General features: G+C 45.9%; 1 protein-coding gene across 3 annotated transcripts in view; it reads left to right on the forward strand.

The window, feature by feature from the left end:
* The window catches only part of LOC147673477 (tudor and KH domain-containing protein-like), a 619192-nt gene that overhangs the window by 48994 nt on the left and 549650 nt on the right, over positions 1 to 20548 (forward strand). For all 3 annotated transcript variants that reach the window (XM_086947328.1, XM_086947327.1, XM_086947329.1), the window contains exon 3: positions 1972 to 2257. In XM_086947328.1, the coding sequence (XP_086803454.1) occupies positions 2023 to 2257 (235 nt within the window). In that variant the 5' untranslated portion in view covers positions 1972 to 2022. The remainder of the gene's footprint in view (positions 1 to 1971; positions 2258 to 20548) is intronic.

The raw sequence follows: 20548 nt of genomic DNA on the forward strand, positions 1-20548 counted from the left end.
GATCATGACGTGTACAACCTAGGTACTTTGCCTTGCCTCCTTCACCAGTGTCATGAGCCTCATGTTTTCTTAGACGGTGGAAAGAGCTGTGCTGCAGTATACTGTACTTGCAAACCTGAAAATGTAGTAGCACCACCCATTTCCACTGTCTCCCCACATACAGATTCCACACCCTACTTGCCCTGCAAGGCCGAAAAATGTTAGATGGATGGAAATATAGACACTCACATGAGGTCACACGTCCATCTTTAGGTAATCTGAGAGCAAAGCCCTGACCCTTAATTAAACAGCAACCGTTAGATTTTTGGTGGTATGAATGTAGTGGCATGGAAGCAGAGGTCTATTAAATGCCTCTGCAATTATCCGCGTACATTCGCCTTCTCAGTGTGGAGTGGTGTGGCTCACTGGTTGGAGGCGGCAGACCCGGAAGCAGAGAACGGCCCGGGACCAGGGTTCAATTCCCGACGCGGCAGGGTCGTGGACCAGGGTGAGCGGACTTGATAATTCTCGCCTCAGTGCCTATTATAACCAGGGATCACATTCTGCAACTCTGGGCATTAGCTTGCCTCATCTCTACAACGGCCCCCCCACATTCGCCGGGGATGCCTGGTTTCACCTTGGAGACCATCTCACAGGGATAGCCAGGACTGGTTCCCCAGCGGTCCACAGCGCCACGACGCCTCAGGGCAGCAGTGCGCTTTACAAGACTCATACATTTACATTACATTACCTTTACATTTACATTCTCAGTGATATTTCAGCATTTTTCTAAAGGCACATTAAAAGGTGGTAAGATGTTGTCTCCTTCCTCACTGGGGATATTTCTTACCACCCAAAAACATTACTATCTTACTACTTCGGCAGAAATCTTCCATTTGTAACTTGGGTATTAGTTTTTTTTTTTTGTGCCGTGAAATTTACTAATTTTTTTTTTACCTTGGAGAAGGAAAATTCATGAGCATCAGATAGTCCAAGTAGGAGCATAATAGAGCAGTTGTTCGGACTCCAATTAAAGGTGACTTTTTGTTGAGTATTTAGACATGAGGCTATCACAGCTTCCCAATGCGTTTACTTTGTCTGCAAAATCGGAAGTTAAAGTTTTGGTGTTCTACATGTATTTGTATTTAGATATTTTATAGTAAGTGTGTGTGTTGATTAAACAGACATTGCTTTCAGCTATATGAAAAGTTGTATTTGTGTATAACAAACAAAAGGAGCGTGCATTCACCGATCGACTGGTACAAGGCACTGTGTTGAGGCAAACCCCTTGGCATAGCCAATAGGTCTCGCCTTTGGGACCTTATAAGTATTTAGCCATGTAGCAGCTGATGTTGCACCAAGGATATTGTGCTGCATAACTAAATACTTATAAGGTCCCAAAGGCGAGAGCCATTGGCTATGCCAATGCGTGTTAATTATACATCTAGCTTCAATATGAAACCGAACTACCTAACATGTCCTTCTGAATTCTCCAGCAATGTAGAGGTTTTAGGATTACTACCGTGGAAATCACATATCTGTCTGCTCTTTTATGAGAAGCACCAGCTTTCCATGAAGTTGATATCTTGCTTGCTCCAACAGAAATGTTTGTAATCCAGAGTTCAACACAATATTCTCATTCTGAAGCCCAATTTATGCCTGTGTCCACAGCATTAGTCTTTTTAGTTAATAGTTGTTGGAATGTGTCGAGTGGCATAATTAGATAATTTATTAGATTTAATATGCCCTCATTAAAGTCTTGGTATAATTTTCCATATTCCACTTCTATTCGCACACACGCACATTACTTATATCCACCCTTAGTGTTCTATATTGTTGACTGGCTTGCAAGGGCTTTATTTCTTAACATTTTAACATTGTTGGACAGTTGCCTGGTTAGGATTTAATTCCTCTTGTGCATGGCCATCAATTGATTGTGATACATATTTTTTCCAGCAGATCCACTTTTTTCCACCCCTTAATTGCAGGCAGTGTTTATCCATTGTATGTCAACAAGTGCAGTGCATTAATGAACGTCCCCTCATGCCTTCCAGTTTGAGTGAGTGCCCCTTTCTATGCCTACAGTTGAGAAAGGAAACCGGCGCCCGCATTGATGTAGAAGACACAGAGGAGCCAGTAGGAGAGCGTGTGCTGCTCATCAGTGGCTATCCTGTCCAGGTGTGCAAAGCCAAAGCTGCAATACACCAGATCCTGGCTGAGAATGTCAAGGTGACCGAGAAGATTCACGTCCCACAGAGGGCTGTGGGTCGTATCATAGGTATCTCAAAATATTTAGTTTGGTTACTTTTGTCTTTATTTTGAGCTACTTGACAAACAGTCTAGTATTTGCATGTCATGTTTAAAGTGATTTATATTCTCCCTCTTTATGTATTGTATAATGCACTTTGTCCAGCATTGGATCTTTCCTATATTAACGTGCTTGAATCGTTTACCATAATCAGGCTGAGTATCCCTGTTAATCTTAAATAGCAGTAAACCATTTTAAATGGCCATAGGGCTCCACAGAAGTTTGTTTAATAGCACAGCTACCTTGAAGTACCCGATTTTTAGCCACTTTTCACCTTGAGGTGGTTGTGCCAGCTTTCCTACTTCCCCTAGAGGCCACCATAACAGCTCAGATTTCTACTGCACCTCGTGTGAGTTCGTCCCAAAGCAACATTCTGTCCCAACCTTTCAGTGACTTCAGCCAGCCCTAATTTCAGCTTTCAGATTACTGTAAGTTTTACTAAGCGCTCTCTTTACTTGGCAGTGGAATCCATTTCACACTAAATATAACACTGGCTGAAAGAGGAGAAATCTATTTTCCAGGCCTGCACTACTTGTTGAGAGTCAATACTGATGACCCATGTAAGAAATAGATGTATTGCCTTTACCCTACGCAGAAGCATTTACTGTAATCTTTTAAGTACATTTTCACCAGGGACCCTGAAGGACAGATAGGGAGATTGGCCCTCTGTCTTGGAGAAATAAAAATATACTCCTGCCATGGTGGATACCTCCTCTTCTGCGGAGATCCCATGAAAAGTGCTCCTCCAAGCACTATTTCAAAATGTGTAACCCACATACTAACTCCCACACATCAGAATATCCATCTTAATACGAGTGGCCCAGGGCTGATGTGAAGTGCGTGCCTGTGTGTATGCCTGTGGGGGAGGGGAGGGGTGGCGGGGGGGTTGAGTGAGTGTGTGCGCGAGGGAATGTGTGTGCGCATGCGTGACTGTGTGTGATTGAGAGAGAATGCGAGGCAGGGGATAGTGTGCCTGTATGTGTGCCTGCGTGTGCATGCGCGCGCCTGTGTGTGTGTGCGTGCATGCAGAGGGGTGGGGGCTGCCTGTGTCTGTGTGTGAGCAAGGGCTGTGTGTTGCTCCGCGCAAGCGCAGCTCAGACGCGCGCTCCCGAGGTGAAATCTGACATTGTCAAAGCGCGCGTCTGATAGCTGTCCACATTCCTAAATACGGGCCACAATAGGTCTGAAGCAGACACCTTCAATGCTCACGCATTGAGGGTAGGTCTGCTCGACCTAAAAAATGGAGGTTTCTATTTTTTGTTTGGTTTCATCAGAAAGAGGCGACCAAGTAAAGTATATCAAATCAATCTACAACAGTTGGAAAAATAGGCAATATTGACTGCATCATCGCACCGGCAGGAGAGGACACATCACAGGGGCTATCCTAGAGAGAATACCGCGCCGATGCCAGCGCAAGCATCGTCTGAAATGATTCAACACTATTACGGAAAAAATCACTATCTTTTAAAACAGCTCACATGAGCAGAGAGCGCCCTTGTGTGCATTCTGTCCCCTGCCTCTCCTGCTACACAACGATCATTTAGACCCCGGATCCATAGGACCGGCTCCTTATACATGCATACCTGCTTACCTCACACTCATCTGGGCTTCCGGCTGGGATCCCTGTGAGTTTTTACTTCACCTATACTGCACGGTGCCACCACTCCCGATACTTAGCAGGGCAAGCCCCCTTCAGGTGTCCCCACATTGACAAGTACTAAGGAGACCCGACATCCACCATGGGTCGAAACTCCGTCAACAGTTAAGAGACAGCCCGCAAACAATAGTTACCTATTTATCCAACTGTTGTAGATTGATTTGATATACTTTACTTGGTTTCCTCTTTTTGATGAAACCTAACAAAAAATAGAAACCTCCTTTTTTCCAATATTTTATTTGTTTCACTATAGTAGTGTAGGTTCTATGATATTTTCACTTGGGGCACACTGTCACTTGTTACAAGATGTATGTAAATATTTTGTATATCATGTAAATACTATTTATGTCTATATAAACTATGCAAATGCACTACCAAAATGGCTGAGTGTTTAGACCGCTTCTTTCTTTGATGTCCACCTTGCCACCCACATTGCCATTGTGCATAATACTTATCATAAGTGTTACATATTTATCCACAGGAGCCGTTGTCGTCTTAAAACTATTTTAATGCAAAGCACATCTTACACTGTTTGAATGAGAAGCACATCTTGCACTTTCATCGTGACTGAACTGGATTTGTGTTTATCAGAGCAGGTATTTGTGTACTTGGGGAGACAATTGTCACTTCAACAACTGCTAAGGCAACCATTACCAGAAGAATCACCAATTGCTACTATTTGACTGAATCTCAATCTGTTGGGTTGGAGCATAGGTGGTTAATGTGACCTTATACAACTGAAATAGCCTGACCAGCCCAGTGTCTATTCCCAAATGAAGGATCGTATCTAAGGTCAATCGAAAGGCCTTGATACTTGGCACTAGACCCTGAGGAGCCATCCACTAGCACATATGCCAAGGTTTTCCTATCATTAATAGGCCTAGATGTGAAATTCCGCTCCGCTTGCGGAGTTTGCAGAGTTTTTCCTACTCCGCGTAACATGCAGAGTTAAAAAAACTCAGCTGCGCATAGCGTAGCAGAGTTTGTTCTAGCTCGCGCTAACCAACGTTAAGTTAGCGAGCAAGGAAAAGCTTCATCCAGACCACCTCTTGGGAAAATTTCTGAACACGGGTGGTCGCGGATGGCCACTGCCCCTTGCGCTGAGAAACCTGTTCCCGTTGAGGAAGCTGCCGCTTGAGTATAATCTCTACTCAAGCGGCAAAAAGAAACTGTGCCCTATTGCGCTGCGCATGTTGCCATTCTTGCTAATTTTCCAGCGCTGGACAAACACCCAGCACTACAAATCAGTGCACAAGGTGTGACTTAATGCACTCCGATGCTTGCGGAACTCTGCATAGTGGGGTGTAATTTTTTTGGTCACTACGCGGAATTCCATGTAGCAGAACTCCGTGAACACCGCTCAGGCCTGATCATTAACCCATCCTTGGGAGGCGCAAAGGATGGAAAGGAGTTGCCATTTTTTTAATAGCAGAGTAGACAAAGTAGAAGACATGGGCACATGAGACTAGGACCTAAGTAAGCTCTTCTACAGGTTGGTGCCAAACTAATCCACATGTGATCTAGATATCATTTGTGGAGTTAATTGTTTATAGTGATTCATATGAGTTCTCATGATTTCACCTGCAACTGCTCTGCTGAGTTGTGTTCAAGGGATACGACCTCTATAGAGAAGACTTTTGGAAGATTTTCCTACAGAGGAGCAGACCTGCAGATCTCATTAGTGAGAACATTGTAGAGGAGTGCCACTGAAGATTGTAAAATACTCTTGAAACTGAAGCCTCTACAAATTGGAAAGCTGCTTACTCAAAATCTGGACACATCTTCGATTTAAGCAATAAATGTTGGAGGGATTTTTTAAAGTCCCCGAAAAGGCTATGGGAAAATTAGATGAAGTTAGAATTACTTAGATTGTACAAACATACTTTATTTGATATTTTTACCTCCTAAATATAAAGCAGCAAGCAAGACTATCAATTGTTTTAGTTCCTAGCCTTCTGAAATCAATCATTGGCACTTTTCTAACACCCTTTCCACGGAGACTTGACAAAATTAGATGAGAAGAAATCAGGGCTGATGCTATAGATCCCACATTTCTCTGTGATAGTTCTATGTCTTCCTCTTACGAGCTCCAGTAAGCACCAGGTAATGTTACTGTTCAGATCAAACCGGAGAAGGAGGGTTGAAAAATAGAGCTTGTGGTCAAGACATTCTCTGTGACCATAAGAGGTACGAATTCCACCTCAAGGTTGGGTTGCTATGATCTAACCCAAGTGAGACAGTTTAGTAACTACCTTAATAAAAATCAGTTCTTAGAACGTTTTAAGTTCAGCAAACTGATTGGTGATCTTTCACAAGAGGATTACTCTTCTAATGGGGACCTCTAGACTATGACTGGCTTTTTTAATGCTGCAAACACCAGAAAATATACGGCCTGCGTTATCAGGATCAACCTATTTTTTTTTCCCAACTGTTTGTTTTGGTAGAATTCCTTCCTACAATTGTCTATTCCTTATAAAATCATGAGACTTCTCCCCACACATCTGTGCCTTTGTTGAGAACTGACTTTTAACCACTGACAGAACTAAGTAAGTCCATTTCACAAATCTGACTTTTTACCTCCAGGATATGTCTTGCATCTTTTTCGGGTCTGTTTAAAGTCTGATTGTTCCTATTTTGCTATGTAGCTGCCCCTGATATGGCTCTGCTTTGGACCCTTTACTTTAAATCGAACAGGTATAGTGCCCTTACTCTGGGTGGTCATAAACTGTCTGTATTCTTATCCTGTACAGTTGTGTAAGAGTTGCCACACCATCAGGAATTTGTTTCTGTACTTCATGAAGTGGTACACAAGTCTCTCAGTCCTATAGTTTGATTAGGAGGATGTTGACCAAGGCCACTGCTACATATTGCCAAAATATACTGTCGCCAACTTGACACACACCAATAATTGCAATACAAACCTCCATCTCCTTCCTTTACTCCTCTCCTTCCCCCCCCATTCTCAAGCCCAGGATTATCTGTTCCGGGTCCTCTGTTAAGGAGAAACTCAGTGTTGCTATTATGACTGCTAACACTTCTTTCTGGTATGCCTGTACTCTCTCTCCAGCATTGGATCATTAACAGAATCAAATGCTTGAATCATTCCCTTCACCAGACTGAGAAACCACAGTAAAAACGTTACCACAGCAGGGCAGGCTTTACACTCCATAACATTGAACTTTATAATAGACTTTATTAACCCATCCAAATCATTATAGATGATGCATACTACTGCCACTCTGAGACCAGCATCTTCAGGTGTTCCCTTGCCAGAGGCTTTCAACTGTCAAATTTTCTATCGTATGTCACAGTATGGATCACCCTCGAAGCTCGCTCAAGAAGACTTATTCTGCATTTTTTTTCATTTCAAACTTTTTTTTTGTATATCCTGTCCAAGGTATGTATCTATCAGTCCGTCCATTACCTCTTCAGGAGAAAGTGAGATGCCTAAAAAAACTCTCACAAATCTGACTGGAAATATAACCACACTTGTGGAAAAAATTAGGCCTGGCCAGAATTTCTATTATACCGGAGTGATTGGAGTAACTTCGGTAAGTATGCGTTGCTCTCTGATACGTAATTACCGATAGTTACAAGATTGCTGATGCTCGCTTAGTTGAAAGTCCTTTTTAGGGGTGAAAATCCAATTGCAAGAGCACATTTAGCGAGTGCAAGTGGCTGCACGCTATAGATCTTCTGTTTCTATTGCTCTATTTCTTAGTGCAAAATGCATACTTGCATCCAAGATGGACGGAAGGGGGCATTTTTGCACTAAGAAATGGCGCTAAACAAAATTGCTCTTCATCTAATTCCACGTAATATTCAGGAAATCATGGGTAGCTATGGTTGACGCTACACAGTTACACGAGTTATGCCCACCCCTAAAAAAAGGAAATATATATATACTGATGACTGGGCACCGCAGACGCTACAACGCCGATGCGGTGAGGTGGTGATGGCGTTATTGATTTTGCGGATGGGTCCCCCTCAATCCTGAGGTTGTGCCATTGAAACATTTAATGCTTGCCGTTTCTAACCTTTGGATAGTACTTGTCCTTGCCCGGATGTGAAACGCCTCTTTGACACTGACTTTGTAACCATATCAGGAATTTTATATTGCCTGCATCAAACAGACTATTGTGCTGCATTGTGGGATTTGCTGTCTTTAAGGGGTTTTAAGCTTGTGCCCGAATTAACTCAGAGGCAATATTTCCTTAACGATGTAAAGATGGTGTGAAAAAGTGCAGTCTTTCTTGCATTGGTATGCCCCCACTTTTTTCTGAACTGCTGATGTGCTTTGACTGAGTGTGCCCAGGGCTCCTGCCAACCAGGTACCCATGGCCTGTGTTCCTTCCCTAAAACTGTGTTGAAACTAAAACCCAATTGGCATCTCTGGCCACCTGTCAGCCCCTAGTAAATGGTACCCAGGGCAGGGTGACGAGAGAAGACCCCTAAGGGCTGCAGAACTTATTGTGCCATCCTTAGGGCCCTGTACCCTGACATCCACACGCTGCTCTTGCAGGCTGAGTATCTGAGCACAGAACTAAACGGAGTCGACATGGCACTGTGCCATGCCCACAAACCCACTGCCCTGGCATACATCAGTCACCCCCTCTAGCTGGGTGCCCCATGCCAGTGGTATGGGCACAGGTGCATGAGCCTTGTGCCCCTACAGTACCCAGGGCCATTCCTGGGCACTGTAAATGCAGTGATGCCATTAAGAGTATATGGTGCTGGGAGGTAGTCATTACGAACTCCACAGCACCATATTGGCTACACTGAAGACTGACAAGTTTGGTATCAAACTTCTCAACCCATTAAACCCACCCTGATGCCAGTGTGGGATTTAATGTAAAATGCACCACAGAGGGCATCTTAGAGATGCCCCCTGAAACCTAACCTACAATCCACTAACCTACAATCCACGTCTGGTCTGAGTGGCTGCCGAGGCTGCCACACAGCAGACTTGTTGCTGGACCCCTGGGTGGAGAGCCCCCACTCTCCTGGGCCTGCAACAATGCACATCCTGGGAGAGGTGCTAGGCCTCCTCCCCCAGGATGGGCAGGGGGACGCTTCAAAGGCATGCCACCTCTGTGAGCCTCTCCAGACTATTTGCTGTACTCAGCAACTGCCCCCCACCAGTTCTAAACCCCCACACTGACGGGAAGACTGACTGGAAACTCTACGTCAGGAAGGGGGTGTGCCAGCCTGTGCCAACCTCACCCCTGGGTGGGAGAGGCGAGGTGAAGTATGACCCCGGGCTCCGGCCATCTTGAAGATGGGGAGCCCTGCCCAATCACAGCTAGGCTCCTGCCCCCCTCCCACAGGAGAGGAGCAGGCTAGGGGTGTACCCACCCCAGGACAGGGACCTATTGGTCCCTGCCCTTGCCCTACCTGTAACACCCCTAAATTTAATATTTGGGGGCACCCTGAACCTTCCCTCCTCAGATCCCGATAAGGAAAGAAGATAAAGACCCGCCGTGCAGCTGCTAACAGCACAACACCAACTGACTTGGCCCCTGCCCTACCGGCCTGTCGATCCTGGAACCTGCTCCTGCCTAAACCCGAAGACTCCTACGGACAGCAACCTTGGGACACCCAGAGGACCAGGCTGCCTTGACCCTCTTGAAGACTGGGAATCCCATACGCAGAGGCTCTGCTCAACAACCATACCCCTGGTGCAAGCCAAGGGATGTATGACATTACAACGCATACTTTTACCACGCATGCCTTTACAACGCGGTTTTTACATCGCAAACCTTTACAACGCATAGCGCTTTGGGGTGCTGGATAAGAAAAGTTTAATTTACTATTCCAACTCCAGTCCCCGTGGACACTAGGGAAGGTGTTGGATAGTAAATTAAACTTATTCCCTATCCTAGAGCCCCCCCCCCCAGCGCAATGCGTTGTAATGGTAGAGCGTTGTAAAAGTTTTGTTGTAAAGGTTGTTCACCCAAGCCAAGAAGCTCCAGACCAACCCACTCTGCGCCCGGCCTGACCTGTGCCTGAGTGATCCAAGACCACTAGGACGTCTCCCTGGCGACTGGGACCCGAAGTCCAGTGCCCAAAGACCCTCCTCGACAAACCAGACAATGCCTGCAGCCTCGGAACTAGGGAACCCCCAACCGCGACCAGCCGAGGGTAAGATTTCCCCGACGCCCAAAGACACCCCTGCACCCAGGGCCCTGCGACTCCCTGTGCCTTCCTTTGGGGTACCTACCTCTGCTCCAAGATCCCAACTTACCTCTCGAAGTGGTGGTCGCACCCGAAGAATCTCCATCCCTGAGCCTTTGTTCCCTTTTTACCTTTCCCATTGAATAACATTGAGCGCCCGAAGGCTCAAAAGCACCCTGCACTCAGCCGCCCAAGTGCCTCTGGCCGTGCACCCTGTGTCCTGACCTACTTCCCCATTTGCCCTGAGCAAGTGACCAGGAGCCCAGCTCCCACAGCCGCTCCCACAGCTACCAACTGAATGCCCCCTGCGTCTCATTGGATAACATTGGGCCTAACTACCTCTGCACCTGGCTGCCCCTGTGCCGCTGAGGGTGTACTAACTGTACCTACCAGACCCTGGGGGTCCCCTGAGTTATGCCCAGAAGGATTAGTTACTTACCTGTAGTCCTAGTTCTCATCCAGGGGTATAATCATCAGTCATAATCTATGCATAATCCCCGCCTATGTGCGGGATCCCGGAGCATATAGAAAATACATATAAATATAAACCGAGATTAAACATCAATAAATTATGATATTTAGCACAAGGTAATACAATCATGGTAAAATACCATGAAATTCATAGAAGACTAGGAGAATAATTATAAAATTCAATTAAAGTAGATAATGGTGAAACTAGGATATATATATATATATATATATATATATATATATATATATATATATATAGATATATATATATATATATAGATATATATATATCTATATATATATCTATATATATATATCTATATATATATATATATCCTAGTTTCACCATTATCTACTTTAATTGAATTTTATATATAGTATATTTGCTGCCTGAAACATTTCCCAACTGGCAAATCTGCCGCAAGATTACATTAATTAGCATACACACAGTAGTACTCTCCCAAGCCCTAAGGAAGAAAGAGAGCAGTAAACATTTGCATACAACTATGCTTTATTGCCATAGGAAAACCTGTAATTGCAGGCATTTGCCATTAGGCTGCAGTAGAGTATAAAGAAACAAAGAAAGACCGACACCTTGCCTTTAAGGCATTAGAGTAGGGGTACTGTGCCTTTAAGACCTGAAGGCGACCCCCTGCTCCCATGATGCACCACAGGTGGTAGTTGGGTCAGTTCTTTTTGGAGGTGCATGACACCTGAAGAGATCCGTAGTAACCTTTCATAACGTTATGATCATTCTCGTCCGGGAGCTCATGACTTTGATGAGTATACCCCTGGATGAGAATTAGGAATTTCTCATCCAGGGGATACTCGTCAATAGTCATAATCTATTAATAGATTAGCAAGCTCATACTCGGTCTCAAAGACGAGCAAATAAGTACATAGAGACATGAAAAAATTGTACATTTTACGTACAAAGTATGCAAATAAATTTCTCAGAGGCCTGTCCCACTTGGGCATCGGCCTGTATATATCTGAATCTAGGCAATAATGGCGGGTAAAGGTATGCACCGACCTCCATGTAGCCGCCTTGCCATTTTCAGAGATTGGAAAGTTACGAAGGAGAGCCGTAGTGGAAGCTTTCCCTCTAGTAGAGTGCGCATGAGGTCTACCCTGTAAAGCCTTGTTAGCTAATTGATAAGACGGAGCTATACAGGAGACTATCCAGCGAAAAATTGACCTTTTTGAGGCTGACATCAGGATTAGTGGTTACATAATTAACAAAAAGCCGGTCAGACTTCCTAAGTGGAAGGGTTTTAGCCAGGTAAAACTTCAGAACCCTCCGGAGATCTAGAGTATAAAGACCTCTCCGGAGGAGTGGTAGGTTGAGGAAAAAAGGTAGGCAGGGTGATAGACTGGTTGATATGAAAGTCTGAGACTACCCTAGGCAGAAAACCTGGGTGTGTCCTCAGTACCACCCTGTTGTCGTGAAACACTGTGGAAGGTGCCTTTCAACACAGGGCCTGGATTTCGCTAACCCTACGGGCAGAGGTAATCGCCACTAAAAAAGCGGCTTTCCAGGTTAAGTGCTGCAAAGAGGCCTTATATATAGGCTTGAAAGAAACACCCATCAGCTTAGTAAGTGCGATGTTAAGCTCCCAGGGAGGGGAGGGGGACCTCACTGGTGGAAACACATTCTTAAGCCCCTCTAAGAAATCTTTAACCACAGGCATAAGGAAGAATGATGTCTGAGAAGGTGACTTCCTATAGGCTGTGATTGCCGCTAAGTGAACCCTAATGGAGGGGTACTTGAGGCCAGACCTTGCTAAATGCAATAGATAGGGAAGAATCACCAGTTCCTGACCGTGGATAGGCTCAAGAGAGTTGTCCAGACACCATATAAAAAACCTCTTCCACTTGAAAGCATATGACTTACTAGTGGAGGGTCTCTTGGCTTTTTTGAGAATGTTCATGCAGTCTGCTGGGAGGTCTAGGTGTCCATACTGGATGACCTCAGGAGCCATGTCGTCAAGCGCAGGGACGGAAGGTTGGGGTGAAACACCTTTCCTTGGTCAACAAGTCTGGACGGCAAGAAAGTCGCTGGTGCGGGACTTCTGACAGCTGGAGGAGATCTGGGTACCACCACTGGCGTGGCAACTCCGGTGCTATCAGGATCATCCTGGTGTTGCTCCTGTAAAATTTCTGAATCCCCGCCGGGATCAGAGGCAGGAGAGGAAAGGCGTACAGCAATGTCTGCGACCAGCTGATCAAAAGTGCGCTCCCCCATGAGCCCAGTTGGGGCAATCTGGACACGAAGACAGGGCATTTTGCGTTTGCCACTTCTGCGAACAGGTCTATGTCCGGTACTCCCCATTATTGAAATACTTCCTCTGCGACTTCTTCGTTGAGCACCCAATCGTGCGCTTCTACGAAGTCTCTGCTTAGGCAGTCCGCTTGAACATTTTGGATCCTTGGTAGATGAACTGCCACGATGGATAGACCTTTTGCCAGGAGCCAGTGCCAGATGGCTTGCGCTTCCAGGGATAGTACTCTTGACCTGGTGCCTCCCTGGAACATAGTTGTCGTGTTGTCCGTCTGAACTTAGATGTAGTTGGTGCACAGAGAAGGATAAAGAGATTTGAGCGCCAGATGAACTGTTTGAAGCTCTAGGAAGTTTATGTGGTAGCCTCACTCCACTTCGGACCAGAGACCTTGGACCTGAAGCTGGTCCATATGAGCACCCTTGAAGAGCGGCATTCATGACCACTGACTGAGCTGGAGGAGGGCGATGGAATGGAACTCCCCGGAGAATGTTGGAAAGTTTCAGCCACCATCTGATTGAGTCTCTGGCACCTTGTTGAAGAGAGACCTGGTCCTCCCAGTGACCTGACCTCTGAGACCATTGGTCCTCGAGAGCCTGCTGCAGAGGTCTCATGTGAAGGCGTGCATTGGGCATGATGTAGATGCACGAGGCCATCGATCCCAGGAGAGAGGACACTTGCCTGGCTGTGTGACTGTGATTGTCCAGTAGAAGATGACACTTCAGGAGCATGGATGACAACCTCTCCTCCGAAGGACACCCGCTTGCTTGCACGGAGTCTAGGGAAGCGCCCAGGTAATGAATCCGTTGGAAAGATTAGAGTACTGACTTTTTGAAGTTGACCTGCAACCCCAATGAGTTCATCCGGTTGAGACCGAACAAAAGATGTTTTTGAAGCAGAGCCGGAGTGGAGCTTTTCAGTAGCCAATCGTCTAGATAGGGATAGACTAAGATCTTTCACCTGCTGAGAAAAGCAGCCACCACCGCCATGCACTTGGAGAATGTCCGTGGCGCGGATTTGAAGCCAAACAGAAGCACTCAATACTGGTAGTGATGGCGTCAGATCTGAAACCTGAGAAACTGTCGGTGCTTTTCTGAGACAGTTATGTGAAAGTAGGTCGATTGCATACATCCAGTCTCCCTGATGAAGATACTGGAAGATCTGGTGCAGGGCCAGCATGCAGAGTTTTTATTTTTTGATGAATCTGTTCAGTAGTCTTAGGTCTAGAATGGGCCTGTATTCTTTGACTACTCCTTATTTATTTTTTTGTACAAGAAAATAGCGGGAGTAGACTCCTTGATTTCTCTGCATAGAGGGAACCTCCTCTATGGCCTTCTTATTGAGGAGGACATAAACTTCGTCCTGCAGCAGTTGACTGTGGAATCTGGGAAGGTGCTTTATTTGAGGGAAGACTTGCGGAGGTGGGGACTTGAACCTCAGCAAGTAACCATGCTGCACAATACTCAGCACCCATCTGTCCTTTGTTATGGATCTCCACTCTTCCAGATGATTAGAAACACTCCCTCCCACCAGAGTGGCGAACAGTTGCGGAGGAAGCAACAGCTCAGGGCTTGGGAGGCTCCTTGGGGCAGACTGCTGTTTGTTATTGTTGCCTCTGCCAGGGCGTCTCTGCTGAAACTGTTTTCTGCTGTGTTTGGGATGACCATTGAGGGGTTTGAACCCTCTGCTGTTAAGACCGCTTGTCCCCCTGACGAAAGCGCTTTTTCAATTCTTTACGCTTCTCCAGACCCACAGCTTTAACAGTGTCGATTTCAGATTTAATTTTGGTCATCTCATAGTCAGCGTGTGAACCAAAGAGAGGTACCATTAAGGGGAGGTTCAAGATCTTCTGCGCATCCGGCTTGGGGCCTGTAAGGCAGAGCCAAGCCGAACGATGTGAGCAGATTCCATGGGAGTAGCAATGGGCCGCGAGGTCTGAAGCATCCGCTGCGGCACTGATGACCTGGTTGGCTACGAGCCCTCCCTCCTGTAGGATTTCGACGAAGACCTGTCGGTCTTCCTTAGAAAGCTTCTCTGTAAAGTGAGTGAGGGAGTCCCAGAGGGACCTATCGTACCTTCAGAGAAGAGCAGAGGCACTGGCCACCTACATATAAGAAGCTGAGGTGTTGCATACCTTTCTGCCAAATGAATCCATGAGTTTTCTGTCTTTTTCTGGGGGTACCGAGGATGAGGTGGAAGCCGAATGGGACTTTATGGCAGCCGCCACGATAACGGAGTCAGCTGGTGGATCCGATCTGTGGAACAAAGGGTCCTCCAAGGGAGCCTTGTACTTCTTTGCTATTCTAGATCTAACAGAACCTACCACCGCAGGTGTGAGAAAGGTAGCAATCGCCGGTTCAATGAAGCCAGGAACCAGAGGCAGCAGAGGTCTGGGCGCTGCCGGTGATGTAGAGTATCAAAGATTATAGAGGTGGGTACCACAGGAGTATGCAGAGAGATATTCAGTTTCTTTGCTCCCCTGCCCAGCACATCTGTAAAAGTTGCGATGTCCTCAATCTGTGAGACTCGTGAGGGAGGAGTAGTGGAGAAGGTCAGAGAATAGTCTCGGACCGTAGACCTCGTAGAAGATGACCAAGTTGGAGATCTCGTGTGTCTTCTCTCATAGGGCCTGTCGTGATGACTGCTGTGCCGACCCCTGGATCTAGACCGATGTCTAGATGGAGATCTTGGCCTGGGGAGAGATCTTGGCCTGGCAGGTGTTCTTGGTCGTGCTGGAGAGCGTGATCTGGCAGGAGATCTTGGTCTGGATGAGGGTCGTGGCCTCCGAGAGGTAGACTTAGATGGTCTGACCGGAGTACTTGTCCTTGGACCTGACAGTGAGAATGCGCTGGAGTAATCAGAGCCCAGACTACTGCGACCGCCCGATACAGCCCCCTGAGGACGGTGAGATGACACACTGTGTGATCTGTCTGCAGATCTGGGGGAAGCTTCCGGAGAGATCTCCACGATGTTCAACCCACGAGATGAACATCTGTCTCCTGATGACCTGGACCCAGGTGACTACAATGACCGCGACCTGCTCCCTCGACGGCGAAAGCTTTGACGTCTAAGAAGTCTGTGTGACCAATGGCCTCGACCGAGGCCTTGATGCTCTCTACGTCGATCGTCCACTACGTAGTGACCTTGTCTGCGATCTTTGGCGTCGAGCCAGTGACCTCGACGTCTATCTTCCTCGGCGTCAGGTCGACGGCGAGCATCCATGGCGTTGTCCACGACTACCTTCTTCGACCGTCGTGTCGACCACTACTTTCTTCGTCGCGTCGACGACTACCTCCTCTACGTCGAATGGTGGGATCTTGATGACCCTCTCGACGGCGGAAGGCGTCCTAACTCTCGACGCGGACCCCCTCGAGGGCGACTGAGAGTCTCTACGTCGACGGAAGCCTCGACGTTGACGGAGACATGGACATGCCAGAAGCCACAGACTTCCAGCCCGAAGTGTGGCGTCTCGACGCCGACTTACTTGAATGCGGCAGAGACTCTCAACTTCGCGATGGTGATCAAGAAGTGCATCTGGGCCTCTTCGACGGCGACTTCGACGGTGATCTTCGACCTCCCATCCCCTTTCTGGGCACAGGAGCGGAGGAACGCTGCCGTTTTTGGCCATGCTTGCTTGAAGACTTCCTGGGACCTCCCTGGCCACCCACCTGATGACTTTTGTCTTTCTCCTACATGACATGAAGTCTGATAAGTTCTCTGTCACAAAGCGTCCGCCTAGAGAACTTCTGACAGTGGTAGCACTGGTCAGGGCTGTGTGCAGATGGAAGGCACACAATGCACACAGTGTGGGTCAGCCAGTGCCATCTTCTTGTCACAAGAAGGACATTTCTGGAATAAAGCAGGCATTCTGACAGGAAATTTTAGTGGAATACCACAAAAAACCAAAGTAGAAGCCTTAATAAACCAGAAGATGTTGAATTTTTTGAAACCATTCAGTCAAATTAACAATTTCAGTCAAAAACTGAAGAGCTCAGGCTCCAGGATCCTCACAGAAGGAGCCGGAAAAAAGAACTGACCCAACTGCCACCTGTGGTCATCATGGGAGCAGAGGGTCGCCTTCAGGTCTTAAAGGCATGGTACCCCATCTCTAATGCCTTAAAGGCAAGGTGTCGGTCCTTCTTTGTTTCTTTAAACTCTACTGCAGCCTACTGGCAAATGCCTACAATTACAGGTTTTCCTATGGCAATAAAGCATTGTTGTATGCAAATGTTTACTGCTCTTTCTTCCTTAGCGGTTGGGAGAGTACTACTGCGTGTATGCTAATTCATGTAATTTTGCGGCAGATTTGCCAGTTGTGTGTGTGTGTGTGTGTGTGTATATGTATGTATGTATGTATATATATATATATATATATATATATATATATATATATATAATTTATGCATGTGGGTATATTTATGTATATATTCAATAAAAAAAACCATAGGTTTGACACCAGTTATAGTTAGCTGGAAATTTTACTGACCTAAAACCATTGAAATTCCCACGTTATAGTTAGTTGGACTCACTATAACTTGCGCGCCTGCAATGCACTGCTGATGACGTCACATATTACATCACTCATGTAATCACAATCAGTCGGTAAAATTTCCAGCTAACTATAACTGGTGTGAAACCTATGGTTTTTTTCAGTGAATTTCATAGGTTTTTTAAATGCTAATTCCTTTCTATATCGAGTTTCTAACGTATGATTTTTTTTTTTAATTTGCTGTTTTGTGTAAGTATTATAATTTTTTCTTTTTTTTTCATTTTTTCCTGGGGCGCTCTGGGTGCGCGCTCCGGTAAGCTCTCCAGAAAGCGCACCCAGAGCGCTACTTTCGTTCGTGAAAAAAAAATATGAATGAAAAGTAAATAACGCAAGACATTTAGTACCATACATATAAAAGCAGTTTTTTTGAATAAGGAAATGAAAATGATTTTGCATTTCCGTGAAACTATCAAAACGTCACTTCGGCGCGCCACGTAAGCGCCCCCGGAAGCGCCTACGTTCGCGCCGCGTGTGCGCCCCCGGAAGCGCCTACGTTCGCGCCGCGTATGCGCACCCGGAAGCGCTCCTGTGCGCGCAGCGTCAAGTCATGTGACCTTAAAATAACACTTTTCATTGGTTGCTAACAGTTTTTTTTATTTTTTTTACAAAGAACGAAATCCCCACCCATTTCCTTCCCTTCTTCTTTCACTTTTGTGACTGAAAGACCTGTTTTTTGCTCTTGGATCTTTCTTGGTTTACCATAGCTGCCAGAGAATCCAGCAGTGAAGATGAGCATGAATTCATCAATGAAGAGCCTCCTCAACCTAAGGTGAAGGAGCATTTCATTTGGAAATTTTTTAAAATACCACCTAACCAGAAAAAGGTGAATGCTCCAAAAGTGGAGTGCAGGATCTGCAAACAAGTCCTGTCACAGGGTGACCCGAAGAAGAAATATTCTTTTGGGAACTTTACTATGATACGGCATGTGGAGAGGAGGCACCCCCAGAATTTTGCCCGGGAAAGTGTCAGGGCTCTGGCACAAGAGGTTCCCAGTGATGGGGCCTCTACATCCACCGGAGGAGCAACTACTTCTGGGAGGGGGCGATCGCAGGAGCTCGTGCCAAATATTGAACCTGCTTTCAACAATGCTGTCCTGAAATGCAGATACTGCGATCAACTCCTTACCTATGGGGAGCAAAGTGTCCAGCTCTTGGTTCGAGCATTGGAGAACCATCATTGCCGTTCCCATCCCTAATTTTTTTTTTTTTTTTTTTTTGCTCCTGTTGAGCAGTTTCCATTCCATGTTTTTGTTTTTAAAAAAAAAAGAAAAAAAAGTTCTTTTCAGAACTACCTTCAATTCTCTTCAAAGAGCTATATTCTTAAAAAAATGAAAAAGAGTAAGTGAAATGGAGTGCATTGATAATGGAAAGGAAAATGAGTAAGAAAGAACAGAAAGGTATGAGAGGAGAAAGGAAGTGAAGTAGGGGGACTGAAAGAAGGTGAGTGTTGGGAAGGAAAGTAAGGAGAAGAGTGAATATGGGGAATGTGGATATTCAAAGAAAATGTTGAAAAGGAACGGGGGTGTGGAAGGGTAAGAAAAGATGCATTGCTGGAGTTGAAGACTGAAGGCCTCATTATGAAGCCATGCGTCACTTTAACGCCACCAGAGCGTCACTTTTTGTGACGCATCAGTACAGTAAAAAAATGCACCTTATTCAGTCATATTTACAAAGTGGCGCAACTAGGTAGATGTGTCACTTTGTAAGCCCCTGCGCCACATTATTTCTACGTCAGGTGTAATGTATGCAAAAGGGACGTATTGACGCAAGAAAGGGTCGTAGAGGTGACGCAGTGAAATCTGAGATCACTGCGTCACTTTTAGGACGCTGTTGCGTCCAAATATTACGCCTGTTTCACAGCAGACGTGCAGGCCCTTTCACATGGGGCCTGGCCACATGTGAAAGGGTGCATTGCTGGAGTTGCATCATTTTTGAGACACTCCAGCAATACATCAATTTTGCGCTTACAGATACGTCTGAAATACTAACGTATCTGTAAGAACTTCCAACATAATACGTCATAAATTTAATATGACGCATGAGTAGAAGACTAAAGGCCTCATTTATGAGGCCATGCGTCACTTTAACGCCACTGGTGCGTCACTTTTTGTGACACACCAGTGCTGTAAATAATGCACCTTATTCAGTCATATTTACAAAGTGACTCATCTAGGTAGATGTGTCACTTTGATAGCCCCTGCGCCACATTATACCTACGTCGGGTGTAATATATGCAAAAGGGACGTATTGACGCAAGAAATGGTCGTAGAGGTGACGCAGTGAATAAACTGGGTGCCTCATTTATGAAAAGTGACGCATCGCTGCGTGAAAACAGCAATGCGTCACTTTTCAGTGCGCACTCTTTACGACATTCCTGATGCTTCATATTTAATGTATGACTAATCATGTTGCAAGGAGTTACAGATACGTCAGTATTTCTGACGTATCTGTAAGCGCAAAAGTGACGCATTGCTGGAGTGTCACAAAAGTGACGCAACTCCAGTAATGCGTCCTTTCACATGGGGAAAGCCCCATGTGAGGCAGGCGCAAGATTTTGACGCAACAGCGTCCTAAAAGAGACGCAGTGAAATCTCATAGATTTCACTGCGTCACTATTACGAGGCTTTTTGCGGGGGAACGTCCCCTCTGCATACTTATACTTGACGCAGGTATAATGTGGTGCAGGGGTTTAAAAAGTGACCCATCTACCTAGATACGTCACTTTTTAAATATGGCACAACGAGGCGCATTTTTTTTTTACACCGCTGGTGCGTCACAAAAAGTGACGCACCGGCGGCGCAAAACAAGCTCCATGTGAAAGGGCTTGCGTCAGTCTTACGCCTGCTGTGAGGCAGGCGCAAGATTTTGACGCAACAGCGTCCTAAAAGTGATGCAGTGAAATCTCATAGATTATAATGTGGCGCAGGGGTTTAAAAAGTGACCCATCTACCTAGTTGCGTCACTTTTTAAATATGGCACAACGAGGCGCATTTTTTTACACCGCTGGTGCGTCACAAAAAGTGCCACAAGGCCTTCATAAATAAGGCCCTCGATTTTTTTTTTTTCTTTCTTTTAAATGCCCCTGCGGACCCTAATATAGCCCCCACATCAAACCTAGGGGGTCAGGGGGGG

This window comes from Lissotriton vulgaris, chromosome 12, assembly GCF_964263255.1.
Source record: "Lissotriton vulgaris chromosome 12, aLisVul1.2, whole genome shotgun sequence".
Lineage (NCBI taxonomy): Eukaryota > Metazoa > Chordata > Amphibia > Caudata > Salamandridae > Lissotriton > Lissotriton vulgaris.